Below are 23,170 nucleotides of genomic sequence, written 5' to 3'. Positions count from 1 at the left end.
ACATGCAAAATAACAGCAGCACTTGTCTTTAGCCTCGGCATGAGTGAGCTGATAAGGCAGCACATGCTCAGTAAACACTTTAACTTTCATCTATACTGCATGTGCATGAGATGGAAATGCCGCTTGCACTTGATTGTGGTTCATGGATAGATAAGCACCATATAACGCCATTCATTTTTATCACATTGTCATAAACTGACAATCATAGCAGTCCCTATACTAGGCTATACGAATGCAAATACAGAAACATTCAAAGTTATCACTGTTTGTGAAATAAAGACCCTATATAAGGACGTAGTTTGGTGCATATGTGCAGTACAGTACTACAAAATGTGTGGACACAACTCTAAATGATGCCTTTGACAAAAAAAAACAATTACACCATGGTTAGCTATACAATATTTCAGATATTACCAAAAATTAGCCCTGGAATAATGTTCCATATACAGTTGTTCATCAGAAAATGGTGCCAGGTGTATATCACTGAAGGCAGGAAACATCATACCTGAAATACAAACAGTTTGTTAACATCTAGTCTAGTGAGATTGTAACATACATGGCAGAGTCCTAGTGCCAAATTATAGCATCAAGGTCAATCTAGGAGGGAGAGGTGGTATAAGGAATCAGATGAAGAGGTTAGAGGAAGAGATGTCCTTAGGTCCTACTTATCTGAGTAGATGTCTGTGGTTGCAAATAGAATAGCTGAATGCTACCTTATCTATGATAAGAGGCATCGCATGGACCATAGTGCAGAGGACCAGGGCCCTGTAGAGGCCTTTTAGAAAATAGGGAAATGTACTGTAGTAATAGCCTGCCCGCCAACTTCATAAATAATCATGACGGAAGGAGGAAGCATTATTGGGACCCCCAGTTCCTGGATACTCACATGAGCATACTCCTTCTGCTCATTTTCTAATAGGAGGTGGTAATTCAAGCACTGGCAGGATTCTGGGCAACTGGAAACCTCCCTAAGTGCGATACTGTTCATGCCCTTTACACTGAATATCAACAATGCTAAAGAGGGACTGGTAGTGCAGAAGAGGTGGTAGAAAGTTAATTCACTAATTATACAATATAATATATAGATCGTTTTAATATTATATTGAAGCAGAAAAGGTATTTAATTCTAAACATTTGCTTTGAACCGAAATATTTTTATATCTACATCATTATGCTAACTTCACATTGTAATAATGTATCTATGTGACTAATATTGAGTGCTACTAGGTCTAGAATTGTACAATTCATGCACATTTTAAGTATTATTTCATTAATTTGGACATAATTATCCACTTTAATCAATATATCCATAATATATGAAACTAGTATGATTGTTTCACTTTTCAGACACATTTTTAATTGGCAATTAAATTTCTAGAAAGTATTTGGGTGTTGGTAGAGTGGAGACAGATATTTATTAAGACTAGTCTAAAAGAAATGGTGCTGTAACCCATATCAATGAATCCTGTGATTTAGTTGCTGTGTTACATTAAATGACATTTCTATGAGATAAATGTTTTGATTTTGTAGCATTTTATTAAAATATCAATTTATTTCTCCTTTGGATCTGTACACCTTTCTCATTTAGAAATTTACAAATAATTTTATTTTAATTAGTTACATTATAGTCTCTCTTACCATTTGGTTTTAGCCACTTTTTAGAATATAGGTAACTTTCCACCATTCGCTCATTGAACAGCATGTATCCCATGGGTTCAGAGATAATAACATCCACATATTCTGGGAGAGATATTTCTTCAATTTTTCCACTTAACACTGAGATTTTATCAGAAAGGTTGTTGCTAATCACAAGGATCTGAAATAAAAGCATACATTAAGTATTTTCAGGTGTACATCATAAATTATTCAAATATCAGTTTAGCTCAGCAGCCGTATACCTTTTCTTTGGCTCAGACCCAGATTTTGTCTGCAAATCAGATCCAGAACAATGTCCAGGGCTGCAATATATTGTTATTTCCACCTCCCCCAACCAGGGCTGCTAAGACATACTATGGGTTTGGGTGTTTTAATGGGGTGTGGCCAAACCCTTGGAACATGGACACACCAACTCATTAAAACGGTATGCATCTCCACTACAGAATCCCGGCGAGGGTTAATTAACCTACGCTGGGAGACCAGCGCCCGGCATCCCGATCGAAGGGATGCCGAGCACGGACAGCCGCGGGGGGGGAGGTTAGGTTTAGGCTAGGGGGAGGGAGGGTCTGGGTTAGGCACCCCTAAGGAGGGTTAGGGGGTAGATTAGGTTAGATAATACTTACCTTAAGCACGATCAGGATTTCCTTCCACGTCGGGCTGGCGCTGCCGGGATTTGAACCACCGGCCATGCGGCCTGCGGTGTAACATATGTATTCCGTTAAAACATGTAATAAAAATACAATGCATGCTGCTGTGAAGGAGGAAGGGGCATTATCCCTTCTCCATGGCTGTCCCGGGCCTCCAATGGGCCCCCCTCAGACATACCTGTGCTCAGATAATTATTTCCAGCCCCACACGTGTCTCAGCACTACTGCACTGTACTAGCGGATCTACAGAAATCTGGTATCTAGGACCCTGACAATTGGGATATATTCATCCCCAGTAAAAGGTCAATGACCAATTCTACTTTCAGAGGACAGAGGACAACGTTGAATTCCAGATACCCTAATATCTCAGTGACGTCTTCTGTTCAGAGTACACTAAATTAAATTATATTTTTAGTCACAATTTAATTTATGAATGTTTGCACCACATTTGAAAAATAATTAACAAATAATAGTGCATGGAATGTAAGGATATCAATTAAAAAAGATTAATAAATGGATCTTATAAACTCTCTGGAATGCATTTCTCCTCGATTATTCTAGGGAAAAATTCTCCACAGATGTTGCTATTCATAATTGGGATTTGTGATATGAGCTATGAGATATCAATGGCCTGTCCTGTTACTGTTCTAATCTTCACTTATGTTCTGTGCAAACTTGGTTTAACAATACTGCTTCATTTGCCATTTTTTTGTAAAATCCTACTAATCCTGTAGTGACCTACAATTTAATTTATAGATGGGGCACATTCTTGTGTCAGAAAATGAGTAGTCTAGTGCATGTCACACAGTGTGTTGATTGCCTCATTTGCATTTATCCATATCATTTGAGATTAGGAGTTAAAAATGTGTAGAATTCCCTTTATATAAATGGTCAATTTCACTGATGGTAAAAAAAAGAGGTGAAAAAGTCAGATCAAAGCCTGACGCATGTTACTGTACCAGGGCCGGTGCTAGCATTAGGCAGCTTTAGGCGGCTGCCTAAGGGCACAAGCCACTGGAGGGCGCCACTGAATCGACAGAAAAAAAATGAAGGATGTCTCTTTCAGTCCTGACCAAGGCTGCCACTCCCTGCTGCATTTGCAATCCCAGCACTGCGACGGAGGTTGCAGGCTGGCATCACCATCGTGACCATCGATAGGCGGCCGGACAGCTGAGTAAGCCTCAGCTTAATCAGGCTGACTGGCTTGCGAGCCCAGATGACTGCGTACGTCCACGCAGTCTCTGGGCTGGCCATGCCCGGAAAAAGGGACGGACACGCCCCTTTTCCAGGAACACCGGCTGACCCGACGCCGCCCCTTAACTCTATCAGCCTGTCAGTCAGGCAGAGGCATGCAAGAGCACACTCACCGAATGGGTCCTGCGCACGCGCATATTCCCGATAATCGAGAATCTCCTTTCAGCAGTTCCCTTGTGTGCACTGCTATGTCAAGCCCAAAATCCTGGCTCCATAATCTAGACAACTGCGGTCCCGACTGTTATTATTAGGGTTAGAGGTTAGGGTTAGACACTAGGGGGAGGGTTAGGCTACTGGAGGGGATGGTTAGGGTTAGGCTGCAGGGGGGTTAGGGTGAGGCTGTGGGAGGGAAGGGTTAAGGAAAAGGTTAGAATACTTACCTGCATGCGTTTGGATTTCCACCATTGGGATTATGCTGCCGGGATTCTGACCGCCGGCATTATCAGTGCCGGTATCGCATACTCAACCTTTTCAGAGTATGGAAGCTGCCATAAATCTTTAACTTTAGGTGAATACAGCCATTTTTACTAATAAATAAAGCACTGCATACAAACTGAATTTACTAATGGCAAATGGTGTACAGCAACCATATGCAGAACAGGTCACAAACAGCAAGTGAACACCGGCGTATGTGAAATGTCAGGCAAGCTATTTAAACTTCCTAGATCCATAAACTGAGTGCTGATTTTCAGCCCAGCACTTGCCACACCTGGGGAGAGAAAGATGGTCCTGAAAAGAGGGAGATGGTAGTGGGGATTCCCTAACAACCGGCAGTATAGCCGGAACAGAATTGATGTGAGGGTGCAATGTAAGGCCTCTACAGGTGCAAGACCCCTGTCCTGAACCCAGGACCTTCTTCAGGATGATATTAGATTAAATAATAGGTCAGCACTTCTAAACTAGACTCACTGCAGTCCTAAACCAGGCAACTCCAACTATTGTAACCTGCAAATCCAAATCTTAATCCTGGCACCCAAAACTAAAATAGTTCTCACAAATATCGCTGAACTTCAATGGAAAATTTCTATCTCCACACCTGACCATAACTGTAATTTTACTATACTGCCCTCTCTCTCTCACCAAGCAACACCACATAATGTTTGTAAAATGTACCCAGTTATTTATTTATTGACATGTACCTATATAGCACAAGCATATTCTCACAATTGGGAACAAAAAAGTCTGCAGTTAAAGCACATCTTGTTTGTTTCATTTCAAAACCATTGTGGTAGTGAATAGAGGCCAAAGTATGAAAATTCTGTCAGTGTCCCAATATTTATGGACCTGACTGTATAATATAGAAACCAGTTCATTGTGCTATTACTTTCTCCATTGAAACATTTCCAGAATAAATCCCTTTTTCACTGGACATTTCCAAACCATTATAGATTATTTCATTATCTTCTGCCTTAACTACTGCAACCTCCATCTATCTGGTTTTCCTCTCTACAATTATTTCTTAATGCTGCAGCAACACTTTCTTTTTCTCTCAGCACTTCAAATAAATTGCAAATCCCTACGATTCCATTCAGGATAAAATTCAGGCTACTCACCTTCACTTTGAAAGACCTCACCAACTCCTCTTGTTCATACATTTCAACTTCACTGTAAAATATTGTCCGTCCCTCATAAAATCGGCTTGCAAGCTTCACTTAGGGGTCTATTTACTAAGCCTTGAATGGAGATAAAGTGAATGGAGATAAGGTACCAGCCAATCAGCTCCTAACTGCCATGTCATATGCTGTGTTTGAAAAATGACGACAGCTGGTTGGCTGGTACCTTAACTCCATTCACTTTATCTCCTTCCAAGGCTTAGTAAATAGATCCCGCAGTCTCAATAACCACCTCTCAGTCTAACCTCCATACATTCTCCCATACTTCCCATTTAAGGAGCACCATACCCCACCTAAGCAGAGACTGCTCCCAACCTTCAGACTTTCTGGTGCTTTCTCAAAATGTACCTCTTTACTCTATCCTACCAAAACCTGATACTATTTTGTATGGATGTTCTGCCAGCTACAGTGCCATCTTCACTGAGTGTCACTAGCTTTCTTATGGGGGAGATGTCGCTTCCGACATCACCCGTACATGCTGGTCAACCTGACTATCTCGTCAGGTTCAGCATGTGCAGGGATGAGGGATGTGCCGGGACTGAACGAGTGAACGTTCAGTCTAGTCACATCACTAGATATACAAACGAGAGCACGACAGCAGTGTCGTAATCGTGCTCTCGTTGTATATCTATAAGTGGATACCTGCCTTTATATAGATTCTCTTATCTCCTTCCTTGACATTTTGCAACTTCATGCTACCTGGCTTTCCCCTCTACCATAAATTCTTAATGCTGCAACAAATATCTTTGTATTTTGTATGATGTATCATTCTGACTGTCCCGTACTGAATATATAATTTGCTGGATATTATGTGAAGCCAGTAGTGATATAATATTCTAGGCATTCCATACTGGATATCAGTGGACAGTTATAATACTGCCACTAATTATCATGGTTAAGAATATGCTGAATGTCATTCCAAAAACTCAATTCCACTTCAAAATGGAGACTAGAGACGCTACTTATTCTATAGCGCCATCTTCTCCTATTGTTAAGAAGTATCCATGGCATATCTATGTTACTGAATGCAGAGGTGTGCCCTCTCCGAGACTTAACCCATTAACCCTGCCCTCCCCTTGTAATCTAAACGAATTTCCCTCGGGAGATTGAGATGCCTAGACTGTCTATCTGTCATGTTTTTGTATTGTTATTATTATTTCAATGATTAATATTTATATGATTATTATTTCACTATATAGAATTTAATTGAAATATATATATAAAATATATTTTAAAAACTACGAGTGAAAAATTATGCAGTTGTAAACACTGGATTCTTATGATAATATCTATGAGATTTATCAAATTGCAACTCTCTGGGTAAATATTTTTGGATGTTATTATAGATTTCCATATATATATATATACATTCTTTAATTTAATGTTATTTAATTTAAACTGTTCTAAGGTGTATAAAAGTTTTTTCTATTCGGACTATCGATGAATGGTTTACTGTGTAGATACAAAAAATGTTTTCTATTTGTAAAGTCACTAAAAACGAATAGACAGACCAACAATGGTTAACAGCAATTATTAATTATCCAATACCTTTTATGCTGATGCTTTTTATATGGTCCGTTGATTCAAGGAAAGCATTCTAGCTTGAAAAAGGCTACAGTGTAGCTGAAACGCGTTGCTGCTTTCCTGTAGGATTCCTGGTGACTTTCTTTGCCTGTTCATGGTGACCTCCACAACAAGCTGCTGACCGCATTCACTTATTGCCGGGATCTCCCTTCACTGAGATTGAGGGCGACCACCCACGAAGTGAGCTTATGTGATTCCAACCTGGGAGCTGCTCTCTGGCAACATCTCACGGCCCTCCCATAGAGGCACCAGCGGCTTCCAGCCACCCCGCTGCTATTATACGGAGATGAGGATCAGCCCATACCCTGAAGCTCCCACCAGCCGCTGCACACCCTTGGCTATTGCCGGACTGCCTGTCCCCATTCAGAACTGTCAATCCATCAGCAGTCTCCAGTCACCCCGCTGCTACAACATGGGGGCAGTGATCACTCTCGGTCCTGAACTCACCATCAGCGACTATCTGACTGAGCTATTGCCATTACCGTGGTATACCGGCTGATAAAGATCAGAAACTGAACGTGAGTGTAATCATTTAAATACACATTTATACTACCTTGGAGGATACTGCGCTGTCATTTTTAGACTATACTGTCCACAGGCAACTATTCAGTGTCCTTGATACACTGTCTGTTCTTATTGGAGGTCTATTCCAGGACTGCTATATACTTAAAAGCACAATGGGGTAGATGTATTATAGCGGCACTTAACGTGCCGCTATAACGCTTCGCCTCTTTACCGAGGCGAAGCAGGAAGCACTACCGATGAGATGTATAAACATCTCATCGGCCGGAGAGGAATTGTTTATAAAGTTAACTCCCCCCTCCGGCGCTACCCGCTAGAGACAGCAGCGCATCAGCCTAGTGCTGATGCGCTGTGGCTCTCTCCCGGCCAACTCCACTGAGCATGCGCGGGATCTCGCAAGTATCGCGAGATCCCCACGTGGAGCCCTGGAGCCGGCAGCAGGGACAGCACTGTCCCTGCTGTGGGGATAGGCTAACGCCAGGCTGTAGCTGTCGATAACAACAGCTACAGCCGGCCGAACGGTCAAGCATTATGACTGTTCGTACATGGCCCTGCCATGTACTGTTTCTGGGCTTTGTACATCTCCCCCACTATTTTGTGGCGAGCATCTTACTGTATGCTAAATACACAGAGTATTGGTACCAACTCCAGTCATTTGAACTAATTCACTCAGGAATCCTATTTCTCCACAATTATATATTTTTAAATTATTTTTTTCTATCTTTTGATACACAATTAGCTTTTATGTTGCAATTTGTATCTGGCCACTGAGATACATTCTCTGGGAGTCTGATCAACTCCACCTGTGGCTTACTACTTCCATGTCAATTTCTTGTATGCCGATACTGGATTTACAATGTAATAGCTTTTCATATTGATGTGTATATTTACATGTATACATGTATTGTATTTTTTAAACTGTTTTTTATTTTTCTATTTAATTTATCAATAGACAATAAATTAATTGGTATTCACGCATTGTTTGCACCTTATGTCCCCACATAGTTATTAGAGCGCAGTTTTCCCTTTCATTATGTTTTTGTATTGTGATAACTGTTTGATATCTATGGATGTCCTGTTACTTATTTACTTCTTATTTTTATTGTTATTGTTTTCTTTTTTGCCCCCTATGCCTCCTTCTCTTTTTTTCTGTACCCTTATTTTTTGACTATTTTCAATAAAAATGTATTGATGGGGGAAAAAAAAAAGAATATGCTGAATGTATTTTTAGGAATAGGCATGACTAAGTCTGACGTAGGAGTGGCCAGTGCTTTTTCAGCCTTCTCAGTACTAAATCTCATTGTAAAACTATGGTCTATCACATACCGCAGTGACGTGCGGCGAGGTCAATGTCCGGGGAGGCACATGTGGAGATGGGTCTGAGGACCTCATTCAGAGTCGGTCGAAGCGGACGCACGGTCGTACGGGAAAAGGGGCCGTATATTCAAATGATTCCCTCGCAAGTTGCGTCCCTAAGTTCGAATCGGTAGCTGGCCGACCAAGGGGTGGAAGCGATCGGAATTAAAAAAAATACGCCCCCTTCTCGTACGCATTGCACGTCATCTCCGGGCATATAAGGATTAATCGAGACCATCGGGAACCATCGAAACTGGTCGTAGAGCTTAAGGTTGACCATACCCTCTCTTAAGCTATACGATCATGTCAGTGTAAAAACCTCGCATGTCACATGTGCCATGACGCTACTTTGTTAATTATGCACTCCCATAAACCGTATGCACTCCCATAAAACGCTGTTCGCATAATTAGGCACGCCTGCGTACGGATCTCCACTCCCCCGTTTTCAAGCACCTTCCCCTGTTACCACCCACAAACGCCTCATTCTGTCACTCAAACTACCGACCTGGCTGTGTTCAAGGAGAGAGAAATTTCTGATCGTAGCGGTTAGTTTGCGCACGCGCATTGCAAACTTTACGTATGCGCAGTATAGCGAACATCGGTGGCGTACGACCGCAACGACCGACTCTGAATGAGGTCCTGAGTGCTGGGAGCCTGACTCACACACTTCTCACTGTAACTCTCTCCTCACTACACTAAGCTTCAGTGTACATTGATTCTCCTAACTGCATCACTGTGTCCTCTCTTGCTGCTGCTGACTGAACTCCGTCCTCTAAACACTGCAGTACACTTCCTGGTCACATGACACTTCCAAGGTGTCCATCAGTGCTCAAGGCATGCCCCAATACTCAGAGAAATGCCTCTATTAGCTCTCTTTTTGTGCAGCTTACTGCTTGTGGTGTGGCCCCAGCTCTGCAAGCAGTGTCTGACTATACAGAGGCTGAGCTGTTGCTGCCTCATTTCTCATCTCCCTGCAGTCCCAGGGAGCTCCACAAAGCTGGTGAGTGTTAACTATAAAAATGATAACAATAGACAAAGAAGATGTTAAATATCTTTGTATTATTCTAATCTTTTTATATCAAATCATAGGAGTATGACAGGGGAGTGCCTACCCTGACTGCACGTCCCTGCCATACTGTACATAGGTGAAGATGTATCAAGTATAGGAGAGAGATAAAGTTCAGATGTTGGGGCAGATGTATGAAAGCGGCACGTTAAGTGCCGCTATAACGCTTCCTGCTTCGCCTATTTACCGTGGCGAAGCAGGAAGCACTTATGTATAAACATCTCATCGGCCGGAGAGATGGAGCGTTAACTTCCTCCTCCGGCGCTACCCGTTAGAGACCACAGCGCATCAGCCTAGTGCTGATGCGCTGTGTCTCTGTCCTGGCCGGCTCCGCTGAGCATGTGCGAGATCTCGCGCTGTCCCTGCTGTGGGGATAGGCTAGCGCCAGGCTGTAGCTGTCGAAAACGACAGCTACAGCCGGCCGAACGGTCATGCAGTATGACCGTTCATACATGGTCCTGCCGCTCGGCACCCAGACCCCCGATCATACATCGGGGAGAAGCGGTATCGGCGCACCTAACGTGCGCTGATACCGTTTCTGGGCTTCATACATCTCTCCCGTTATTTGATACATCTCCCCCATAGACTGATGGAGGATGTAAAATTCAACCTAAAACCATCTTGCTATGTATTAGAATTTGTTCATCTCACTATAAAAACCAACAGCAGCTTTGTCAAGGCACTGCAATCTATAACCATATATTTCAAGGATAATTAGTGCCCTTGTGGCTATTTACTATGATATAATAAATATAATAAGCAGCTTGCCTATATTGTTTCCTTTTGGCTTCAAATAACACATCCACAATACCTCTGTGTATTTTGCAATAGGGCTGGATTCCACTGCATACACCTTCCTTGCACCAGCTTGTACTGCAAAGAATGAAAGAATTCCCGATCCACAGCCAACATCCAGTACAACCTAAACAGAGAGTTGAATTGGGTGCAAATGTTTGCTTTAGAATTACTTTGACATTGAAAATGTATATAGACAAAGTTACTATGTGAAAATATGTTTTGCTAAACAAATGTAAACATATCTGACAGAATACTGTATGAATTGTTGAATGATATGAATTGAAAATACCTGTAAAAGACAATTATTTGTACCTGACTAGTCAAATAACAGTTCTCATCTCTCATCATTGAAGTCTAAAAGGGTCTTATAACACTACATAATTTTATATTTACAAAAACTGTAAAAACATTATGAACACATTGCAGAAACACCCTCAGAAATATTTATGCTACTGACAGCAAATTGATAGGAATTTGTATGATAGATAATGTGATAGCTGGTAAGGTACACTACATTGGAAGATAACTTCTCGCTATGGGCCCTATTTACTACAATCCCCATTTTGAATGCAGATTGTAGTGTGATATTACCGACTGAATTGCGAATTCAGGCAATATCACAGGGATTTGCTAAAAATCACTTGCAGGGACAGAGCTTTCAATAAATTTCTATCCTTGCAAATCCTCTATCACGGTATTTTCGCAAAAAATACTGTGACAAGTGCCCACGCATGCACTGACTGGCCGCCACTAAGCCCCACCCCCCAACGCTAAGCCCCCCACCCCCGAAATCGCAAAGCAACCCCCCCTCCCTAATTACACTTACCTCTGGTGATCGGTGCTCTGGTGATGTCCTCCGTGGCTCCGGTCAGCTGACATCCCACCATGCACTGGGACCCGGTCAGGTGACGACTGGGCCCCAGTGCAGGATGGGAGACCAGCTGACTGGAGGGGAGACATCACTGGAGCTCTGATCACCGGTCCCTGGACTCAGGTAAGTTATTTTTTTTTTTTTTTTTTTTACAGTAATCAGCTTGCGGTCTGTTTAGACCATATAGCTGATTAATGGGGCTGGCTCTGGGATCTGCTCTGCCCGTTAGAGCAGAGCAGTAGTCCGGTAACCGGGGAAGACCCTGGATAACGCCACCTCCAGGTGGCATTATTATCACAGGGCTTTCCCCGGTATTTATTCACATTTTATTTTTAGTAACTTTGGCCAGATCACATTTCCCATTACAATCATGGGAAATGCGATCTGATTACTAAAAATAAATGATAATGGTTGGAGTAGAATTTTACGAACTCTACTTCAATCGCCCTGTAGTAACTTTAGGTGATACTAAAATAATGTGAAAGGGTGTGAAAACACCCTTTTTCATTTTAGTAAAAATAATGTTAATAAATAGAGCTCTATATGAGGGACACTTGTTCCTGAGCTTAACTAACTTGTTCTGATCTGCTGCAATCAGCAATTAAAACAGACTCCTATTCACATCACTGCTGCAAGTTCTACATGACTGCTGGTAGTACAATGGGGCAGTGACGTGCAGTGAGGTCAATGGCTGAGGAGGTGCACATGGAGATGAGTCTGAGTGCCTGGAGCCTGTCTCACCCCTTACTCACTGTAACTCTCCCTTCACTACACTAAGCTCCAGTGTCCATTGATTCTCCTACCTGCAACACTGTGTCCTCTCTTGCTGCTGCTGACTGAACTATAATTTCTAAATACTGCAGTGCACTTCCTGGTCACATGATGCATACAAGGTGTCCATTAGTGCTCAAGGCATACCCCCTCATACTCAGTGGCATGCCTCTATTAGCTCTCTTTCTGTGCAGCTTGTTGCCCCACCCCCAGCTCTGCAAGCAGTGTCTGACCATACAGAAGCGAGGCTGAGCTGTTGCTGCCTCATTTCTCATCTCCCTGCCATCCCAGGGAGCTCCACAAAGCTGTTAACTATACAAATTACAATAAACAGATGTTTCTAAGTTATAAATATCATCTTTGTATTATTCTAATAATTTTTATATCAAATCTCAGGAGTATAAAAGGGGAGGTTCTGCCTACCCTGACCACACATCCCTGCAATCGGGGTGATTCAAAGATGGACACAGTTGTAGTAACAGCTGCGACTTTCATCACAGCCACTATTGCGTCTTTATGCTAATACCGCAGCCGATGGTCGTCCTATTGAGACACCTACCGGCTGCTTCGTAAATCTGTCAATATGTGCACGAAGGGCCTGATTCAGAGATCTAAGCAAAGGAGTCAGTTTTAGGTGAGATAACGAGGATTTAGAAAAGTGCAGGCATATCTTACTGGTTAAATGCTGTTACATGGGCGTTCATAAATTAGCCATTGCGATCGCCTATATGCAGTATGAGAGCTCTCTGCATGGGTGCTGTATTTGAGACAGGTCAGACCCGCTGCAAGGCCTGCATGGGCCGTCGATGTGCATCAATGTTACTGATATTTACGCTGGTACGCGACATCGTATGCAGATGAAAAGGCAGCAGTGGGTATCCCTATGCTCTGTTACGCTTTGGAGCTGTTAGCATAGTTTAGCAGCTGTGGTCCATGCTAAATCGCAGCTGCGATCGCATTACTGTCCATCTCTTAATCAGGCCCAAAGAAGCACTATTGGTGCACCATCGGCTGCACCATTGGATATTGCACCTGTCCAAGTGACCATGGTCGCTGGTGTCAGTGCAACTGTGTCTCGGATGCATACTCAGGTAAAACATCAGGCATTTGCGTCCACCTCTGAATCACCCCCAATATCTTTAAGTGGATACAGGGTCGCATTCAGAATCGGATACATCTACATTTCCACTCGGTAAGTTATGCTAATGTGAGTATCCACCTTCATCTGGATGCCCGTCACAACCACTGTTTTTCCAAAAGATCCGTCCGAAACAGGTCTTGAATAACTGTACAAAATTCTGACGCATGTATTTGGGGGCATTTTAATTCAACTTAGGAAGTGTTGGCAAAAATCGTCATATTCTTATTTCCACTCTCTGGCTAAAGCTATCAACTAATCAGAACTGACAGGATAATGTGAAAAGTTTTTTCTATTTTTTTAATAATTGATTTATTTTAAAAAATTTGTATGCTTGGACATTCAAGAATGAATAAACAGCTACAGTATCTGCTCTCAAGGTCTAAATTAGGGATGAGCAGGTTCGGATTTCTGAAATCTGAACCGCCCCGATCCGAACCGGTAACCGAGTCCGGGTCGGGTTTTCCCGCCTGACTCGGATCTGAAATCGATGCAAAATGTCATCATCCTGCCTTCCAGATCTCGCGGGTTTTGGATTCTATAAAAGGTCCCCGTGTCGGCGCCATTTCTCACTCCGGCTGTGGACAGTGAAGAGGGAGGGTGGGAGCTAGGGCTGGCTGGGCTGTGTTGTACTGCTGTTGTCCATAGGGGCTGTGACCAATCAGTCCATAGGGGCTGACAGGGCTGTGTTGTGCTGCTGTTGTCCATAGGGGCTGGCTGGGCTGTGTTGTGCTGCTGTCATAGGGGCTGGCTGGGCTGTGTTGTGCAGTCAGTTGTCCATAGGGGTTGTGTCCACTCCAAAGTGTAGAGGGGTTGGCTGGACTGTGTTTGCAGTGTCCCATAAAGGCTGTAGTTCTAAAGGGGTGCTGTAGTGTTGTCCAGGGGTGATCTGTCCATCAGGGGTGCTCCCCCAAAGTGCACTCAAAAAAAAATTAAAACATTTTTTTTTTCTGTGTTTGTGAATTACGTGCGCAGTAGCCGCACGTGCATCTACAAAGTAGCGCCAAGCGTCTGCCTGTGTCATAAATCAAGGGCCAGCTGGCTTGACCATTAAAGGGTGGTGTAACCCTCAAAGTGCACTCCAAACAAAATAAAAAATTATTTTCAGTGTTTGTGAATTGTGTGCACTGTGGTTGCACGTGCATCAACAAAGGAGCAGTGCCAAGCATGCACCTGTCTCCCATAAGTAAAGGGCTGGCTCATCTCTTAAAGGGTGGTGTAACCCCTAAAGTGCGCTCCACAAAAAAGAAACAATTCTTCCATTTTTTCTGTGTTTGTGTGCGAAATGTATGCGCAGTAGCCACACGTGCATCAACAAAGGAGCAGCGCCAAGCGCGCGCCTGTGTCCCATAAGTCTGTTAAAGAGTGGTGTAACCTCCAAAGTGCGCTCCACAAAAAATAAACAATTCTTCCATTTTTTCGAAATCTATGTGCCAAGCGCGCGCCTGTGTCATAAGTCAAGGGCCGGTTTGGACATCTGGTCCGGACTGAAGGACATGTCAACAATTTCTGACATGTCTACTGTCACTGCATATGATCATGTCACCACTGACAGAATGGTGGAGGATTACATTGGTGACAGCATCCAAGTAGGGATGTCAGACAGTCCATACCTGTACTGGCAGGAAAAAGAGGCAATTTGGAGGCCCCTGTACAAACTGGTTCTATTTTACCTGAGTTGCCCCCCCCTCCAGTGTGTACTCCGAAAGAGTGTTTAGTGCAGCCGGGAACCTTGTCAGCGAAAGGTGTAGGAGGTTGCTTCCGCAAAATGTGGAGAAGATGATGTTCATAAAAATTAATTATCAACTCTTCCAGGGAGACCGGCCTCCAGAACGTACAGAGGGACCTGTGGTGGTGGATTCCAGTGGGGACGAATTAATACTCTGAGGATGAGGATGTACACAACACTGTAGAGGGTGAAGAATCGGTGGATGAGGAGGATGAGGATGACATCTTGCCTCTGTAGAGCCAGGTTGTGCAGGGACAGATTAATTACCAGCTTGTTTTGTGGGGGCCCAAACGAACCAATCATTTCAGCCACAGTCGTGTGGCAGACCCTGGCGCTGAAATGATTGGTTTGTTAAAGTGTGCATGTCCTGTTTATACAACATAAGGGTGGGTGGGAGGCCCCAAAGGACAATTCCATCTTGCACCTCTTTTTTTTCTTTGCATTATGTACTGTTTGGGGCCTAGTTTTTCAAACTGCCATCCTGTCTGCCACTGCAGTGTCACTCCTAGATGGGCCACGTGTTTGTGCCGCCCACTCGTGTCGCTTATCATAGTCATCCAGCTACCTCGGTGCAACCTTTTGGACTAAAAACAATATTGTGAGGTGTTCAGAATAGACTGGAAAAGAGTGGAAATTAATGTTATTGAGGTTAATAATAGCATAGGAGCAGAAAAACCCACAATTTCTGTGATTTTAGCTGTTTTTAGGCTTTTTAAAAAAAAAATACAGATCCAAAACACAAAACACAGAACCAAAGACACGGAAGGGTGGTTTTGGCAAAACCAATCCAGAAGATCCAGATCCAAAACTGTCAAAGCCGGATAATCAGCTGAGACAGAATCTGTTTACAATCGGAATCAGCGCGACGCCATCTCACGAATGGCAACAAGACTCCATCTTAAAAATAGATCACACAACGCCATTTTGTCAAAACCACAGAGTAACAATCTTCCCCAAACACATACTGACAGTGTTTAACATACATAAAAAAATGACTTATTAGCATTAGAGCACTTTTTAGTAATCCTTCCAGAAATCATGCCCTGATATACACAAAACCCATTCTTGGGACAACCTTGATACCATAACAAGCACAGTATACTAGGAAAACAACTAACAATACACCAGAATACTGTGAGCATTTTACATATAGCGTGTATGAGCTGTGGCAATTGTAATATAACCCAGATATTGATCTACACAATTGAATTTGTCTGAATCCTAAACAGGTTTTAGACTCACTATCAGACAGAATGGCCCCAGCTTCACAGCTGGGGGTCTCCACCTTGTTTGAGAGTGAAGCTCACTGCCCATAACACATTTGCATTGCAGTTTGAAAATGTTAGTAAGAAATTAGATATATATTAAATCCATCATAAATAGAATCTCATGCATAAACACCGCACATTACGCACAGTTGTGCTGCTAACATGACGAACATTAGCGAATGCACAATATACTGCATGCGAACGCTGTTTGTTAGCTGCATGCGTGCACATCTGCCCCAAATCAGATAAACCTAACTAGCGTCTTTTCCCAAACCCCTAATACTTACATAATGCACACTCACATAAAAGGTTCCATAGCTTTAAAGTATAAGATCCAAGTTTTATTCATTTATTACAAATGCTGTGAAATAAAGACTATTTTGGTATCTAAGGTTTAATACGTGTTTGGTATTATACTGATCTGCACTTTTTCAACAGCTTCCCGGTATCATCGGTGTGAAGATCGCAACATGCATTCTCAACTTATGGACCGTAGAGATATAAAGCACCAAAATGTATTTTGTGAAACCAACAGCCTAGATTTGCATGCAGGGAAATAGAGGAGGCAACAAGCTGTTAGAGGCTGTTCTGTGTCCATTTGCATCAACCTGTTAAATTCCCTGTAACAGATGCACCCGCTCTGGGAACCAATGGTATTAGCAACAAACCCCTCTTTTGTATTGTCTGTTTCTGTGAGGGTATAAATGTGTGTTGTGACCCCAATCTGGAGTCTTCTTGCTGATTGACGGAGGTTTCTTGCTGATGCCGATATCTGGTCCAGAGCGCGTGCGCATGTATGACTGTATCTTGGGTCTGTATAATTCTTTGCGCTAAATTGTACTTAGATCACAGCATGTAACTGACTGTACTTTACTTGAATAATACTTTGTGCTTTGGAAACACATGTTCAAGGTCTAAAGTCTTCATTTTACTGTATGACTGCATAAGCAAATCGCGTAAATTTTAGAGGTTTATAGGCAGGGTTTAGAAGGTATAGGTAGGTGCGTATAGAGGTTGAAATCCAGTATCCTTAGATGGGGGCTCATAGTGTGAGGTCACTTACCTGTTCACATGATAAATACGGTTATCGATATCTCACCAAAGGGTGGATAGTGCCCACACGCAGTTTTCCCTGCAACCACTCTATGCTGAGAGATCGCTATCCGTTATCATGTGAGTCAAGGTATGCTGACTAGAATCCAGGGACAAGAAAGGAAAAAGTTTTTGTTTTCCTTTGTTGATAGTATTTTACGCTAAAAAGGGTACCATAGTATTGCGCACGCGGCTGAGTCGCATTTTTGCGTGCATAATAGAGATGCACTTTTGCGTACGCAGCTAACATTAAGTCATACGGTTGTGTAGTAGTCGCATTATTGTGTATGCGACTAGTCGCACAATATCATATACGTACTGCCGTTAGTGCTGCCACAAGGTTTAAACAAAGCCGTTGAGTTTACATTTTTCAATTGTTGCCAATAACTGGGTTAACGTGTGTTTTTCTGCGCAGGAAAAAAGTGTGTAACCGTGAGTACTTGTTTAGGGTGTAACACAGGACCTAAATGTTATGGGTAACGTAGGACCCTTAAGTGCTAGGCGCAGGAGTTGGCCTAGTGACTCGGTAGCAGCTTACCGTTTACTTTACACAAAGCAGGTGTATGGGTTGTTATTTTTCTTAGGGTACGGCTCCCAGCGTGATTATAGTGTTCAGTAATCAATGTGTGTGATCTGTTAGGCTTATTTGAACATTATAAGTGAACAGCATAATTTTGGTTAGATTACGATTGTGAGCTGCTGAGAGGGTGGATGAAATCAACTGGAAAATAAAGGGTACTTTGCTACCCCCTAGCAGTTGAAACGTAGTCAAAAAGGGATTTTCTGCGTGGGAGCAGTTTTTCTCCCATAGGTGAGTGGAGACATCTAGAAGTCCTCCATAGGGTTCGTGGATACACCCTTTTTCAAAGGTGTCCGCAGGTAAGTGAAAGTATCTTGATTGTCTTTCACCAGTTTAAATTTTTATTGAAAAACGTAGGAGTTGTCCCAAGATGGGAGCCACGTAAACAATAGAAATGTTAGACAATGATGTGCTGCTAGTGGAAGCACCGCTTGGTTCGGCCCGTCGTATTATGCATACTAAATATGGCACTTATGCAATAAGGTATTGTGACGTATGGTTTAAAATAATGATTAAGAGTGTTAGACCGTTTCCCAGAATTGGTAGTTTATATAAAGATGTATTAGATAATGTCCAGGATCACATCAGTCTGATGCGCTCTCGAGAGAAAAAGGTAAAATATTATGAATGTTTAAAGTTGTGGCAGCATGAAGGGGGATGCGTGGCTTAAAAATGTGCAAGCGACTAACACTAGCGCTGTGAACGCATTGCCAGAAAATACACCCGCTGCGCTAAATTGCAATGCGTGCGAGCCGCAAAATGACACGCACGTGCGGAAAGGTAGCGTTGTGGAAGGTTTTGCCAGTAGTTCACGCGCACCACTGCCACCTTATATGGATAGGGATGCAGGTACAGTTGTTGAAAAAACTAATAAAAATGTAACAAGCAATTTGTACCCTCTCTTAAGTAACCATAAAGAAAATGTTTATGATGTGGCTGATGAGCCTATTGTCATGTCTGCCATTTCCCATGCTGTGCACATGTTAGATGCGGCACCACGACAAGCCCAAGTGGTGCCACCATCTCCATCAGTAACAGCACAGGAAGTGTTAAACTCCTCTACGCCCATGGAGGAAGTTGTTAATACTATACATTGCAGCAACAGACTAAACCCCCAGCCAGGTAATAAGGTCAAAGGTAGCAATGTGGCCGGTCTGCATCCCATCCGGACAATAACTGTTCCGAATGGGAATGCGGACGCGAACGGAGTTGTACCTACAAGGGATGTGGTAATGCATTGTCCTTGGACAAGAGCACAGCTAAATTCCATCATAAATGATTTCCCCGATCCCAAGAAGGAATTAGCCAAATGTCAAAGATCTTTGAGAAATTTGGGTAGTTCTCACGAGCCAACTAATAAAGATTGGCGTGTGGTGTTAAGGGCCTGTCTACCATGCAATAGAGCGATGTGACAAAATTGATCACGGATTGTGTATTGGATGGTGACGTTCCCTTAACAGATGAAGTGAACCAAGGTAACATTTCCCATATTATAACTCAATTGGGTATATATTTTCCAGTAATAGTTAACTGGAACAAAATTTTCACTATAAAACAAAAAGAGAGTGAATCTGCAGAAGATTATTGCGACCGGGCTCTGCAGGCTATCACCCAGTACACTGGGTTAGAAGATATTAAAGATAGCACTCACCACAGGGGAATGATTGTCACCATACTCATGGATAGCCTTAAAGAAGACCTAAAGACCCGGGTTCAGACCTCACAGCCTGGCTGGAGGGGAGTCACAATAGATACCCTCATAGAATCCGCCATAGAACATGACAAAAACATCTCAAAGAAGAGAGAGATCAAGAGCGAGAAACTAATGACTGTCAGTATTCCAGCTCTAGACGGAATGACGGTAACATCACAGCAAGCAGACACACCTGCACCCACACCTGAACAGTTACACGTCCTCACCAATCCCACACCACTGCACACACAGCCCTACCCCACTTATCACACACAGCCACAAGTCCCATACTACCCACAAACTCCATACCCCCCACAATATCCTTTCCCTCAATATCCTTACCCATACCCACCACCTTTCCCTCTTGCTCAACTCCCACAACAATCCTTTCATCCACCCCGCTCACAAAAATGTTTTAACTGCAACCAAGTGGGACACCTAAGTAAGTACTGCAAAGTGAAGAATGTAGGACTCCCAAACCAGATAGTAACATGAAACCTCCAACAGGCACCAGCTCCAATTGTGGCTGTTAATGCTTTATTGGAGAGTGGGAGCCGCTAGGAGTCGGGTCATACTTGTGGTCTGCAGATAAACAGGTTGACGGGAAGTACTAGGGAAAAACTGGTAATGGTAATTGATGTAACTAATACCCAATCTCTGTTCGGCTTTCTTCCCTGTGCCCTAACACCCTGACTGTCAGTATTTTTTTTTTCCCACCCAGGGGGAGGTGTATACTACACATGGACACGAGTTTCCCATGGGCTCATAGACAACCCCAGTATCTTCTCCCAGGCCTTATATGACTGTTTACAATCTTTTCAACCTGCCAATGGATTTGTTCTAATGTAAAATGTGGACGATTTATAGTTGTATTTAGGTCATGTTTAAATTATATTATATGTTTTGTTTTTTATGTTTTATATATTTCAAATATTTGTTTGGTCTGCGTGATAGAAGTATATTCTATTTCATTGGCCCAATGCTGAATAGTATTATGTAATTTATATTGTGATCTCTTGCTACAAATAATGCTACAATTAAACCAAAATTCTGGATTTCACTTTATTATCTGGAGTGATATAATGAAGAGTAAATCTGCTGAATAAACAGACCAGCTTATGCACACTTACGATCTGGACACACAGGTGAGGCTTAAATGAGCCTTGAGTGATAACCAAAGCGCGCATGTGCAAGCCCCGTGAGACTGATAAAAGGAGAGTCTCATTCAGTGTGGAGACTACTGACTGAGGAAGCCGCTAAATAGTAAGGCGGAGAAACGCATTTTTATCATTGCCCGGAGACGCTGGCTTACTGACTTGGACAGACTGATTCTGCATCATCCGGAGACGCCGGCTAAATGCTGCTCTGCTCTGACTGATTGCTAATCTACAGGGTACCCTGAGAGCTGAGCAATACATTGATGGTAACAATTACAGGCTAAGTGCCAAGAGGATTTCTATTGCTGATGTGGATTGACCTCATTTGATACACAGGTGATATAATTGTATCAATAATGGAATGTAGCCACAGCAGCTCTGTTTAAAAGACTGTGTGGCTATGGTGAACAGCATTTATAAGCATATGCTTTATAATTAATGAAAAGGAATTCCTTGTGAGTATTATACAACTCAAAAGCCGATAAAAGAAGCTTGTGAATTGTTCAAATATGTCCATGTGAGCGGGGAAGACAAGTACCGTTGAAAGAAATAAATGTTATAAAGAAAGCCTGATTAACTCTAGTGATACACAAGGATCTATATAAACAATCCAGACACTCACTGCCAAAACCAATTAAGGCAGTGGAGGGGAGACAATTGAAAAAATATTGTGATAATCTGCATTTCCAGCATATAAACTACTATAATCATTTCTGGATTGCTATATAAATTGTCGTTTCAACAATTATTATGGAATTATCCTAGATTCATTGATATATGTTGTCTGGGCTGTTTTAGTTTTAATGCTTGTTATATAATTCTGAAGTAATTTATATCCATTGGCTGAGAAGTAATATGTACATTTAGATTAAATATTGTGCACAATCCATCATGTTTTAATAATTGTAATTATTTGCATTGGAAATACTATAGAAGCTATTGCTTCTTTATGCAATTACAAACAATTATTCATACATGCATGTTATTCGATGTTATATGATGTATAGGTCTGATTAGTCATTATTGTGTTTTAAATAATTTTGTATTTTATATCCAATTGTGCGATTTACGCTAGACAATTGGTTACAGTATTGCTGGTCATATCTGGTATATGGTCCAATTATTGGAGTAAAGGGATTTATAGTAAATTCAATTTTTAATCTTACTAGCTGTTTCAGCGCTCTCTTTTATATATATATACCGACAGTGTTTAACATACATAAAAAAATGACTTATTAGCATTAGAACACTTTTTAGTAATCCTTCCAGAAATCATGCCCTGATGTACACAATGCCCATTCTGGGGACAACCTTGATACCATAACAAGCACAGTCAGGGCCGCAACTAGGGGGGGGGCTGGAGGTGCACGTGCGCCGCTGCACCCGGCGCCAGTGTCCTCCAGCCCAGCGCCACAGGGAGACTCCAAGCTGGACACCCGGTGAGATGTTATTACCAGTGGGCGCCCGGCTCCTTCTCTGCAGCGCCGTGCTAGCCGGAGGCTGGAGTTCTCTCCTGAACTCCAGCTTTCGGCTCTCCCCACAGGCACTATGGGAGAGACATAATGACGTCTCTCCCATAGTTCCGAGGAGCAGCCGGGCGGACCCGACAGCGGCAGTCACAGGAGCGGGGTTTAAGGTAAGTATTTTTGTGTGTGTGTGTGTGTATGTGACACTACACGGGCATTAACAGGGGGCTCTACAGGGGGACTACAGTGGCATTACCTACAGGGGCATTACCAGGGGGCTCTACAGGGGCATTACCAGGGGGCACTACAGGTGGCATTACCAGGGGGCTCTACAGGGGCATTACTAGGGGGCATTACTATTTGGTCACTATAGGGGCATTACTATGAGGACATTACCAAATGGCCACTAGTACAGGGGCATTACTATAGGTGCACTGCTGAAGGGGGCATTACTATGGGGGCGTTACCGGGGGGGGGGGCAAATTACTGTCTTGCCCCGGGTGACAAAAACCCTAGTTTCGGCCCTGGCACAGTATACTAGGAAAACAACTAACAATACACCAGAATACTGTGAGCATTTTCCATATAGAGTGTATGAGCTGTGGCAATTGTAATATAACCCAGATATTGATCTACACAATTGAATTTGTCTGAATCCTAAACAGGTTTTAGTTCCACTATCAGACAGAATGGCCCGAGCTTCACAGCTGGGGGGTCTCCACCCTGTTTGAGAGTGAAGCTCACTGCCCATGACACATTTGCATTGCAGTTTGAAAATGTTAGTAAGAAATGAGATATATATATATATATATATATATTAAATCCATCATAAATAGAATCTCATGCATAAACACCGCACATTACGCACAGTTGTGCTGCTAACATGACGAACATTAGCGAATGCACAAT

At 42.6% G+C, this 23,170-nt stretch overlaps 1 protein-coding gene across 2 annotated transcripts in view; it reads right to left on the bottom strand.

The window, feature by feature from the left end:
• The window catches only part of LOC148519353 (histone-arginine methyltransferase CARM1-like), a 200,177-nt gene that overhangs the window by 22,459 nt on the left and 154,548 nt on the right, over nt 1–23,170 (bottom strand). The window contains exons 5-7 of one of the 2 annotated variants that reach the window (XM_088476635.1): nt 10,510–10,620; nt 1,639–1,816; nt 415–505 (exon numbers count right to left, since the gene is read on the bottom strand). In XM_088476635.1, coding sequence (XP_088332761.1) covers nt 415–505; nt 1,639–1,816; nt 10,510–10,620 — 380 coding nt within the window. The remainder of the gene's footprint in view (nt 1–414; nt 506–1,638; nt 1,817–10,509; nt 10,621–23,170) is intronic. The other variant, XM_088476636.1, reaches the window with a different exon arrangement.

Source organism: Taudactylus pleione, unplaced genomic scaffold (assembly GCF_031769625.1).
Source record: "Taudactylus pleione unplaced genomic scaffold, aTauple2 ptg000190l, whole genome shotgun sequence".
Lineage (NCBI taxonomy): Eukaryota > Metazoa > Chordata > Amphibia > Anura > Myobatrachidae > Taudactylus > Taudactylus pleione.
This window is presented reverse-complemented; position numbering and strand designations above follow the sequence as displayed.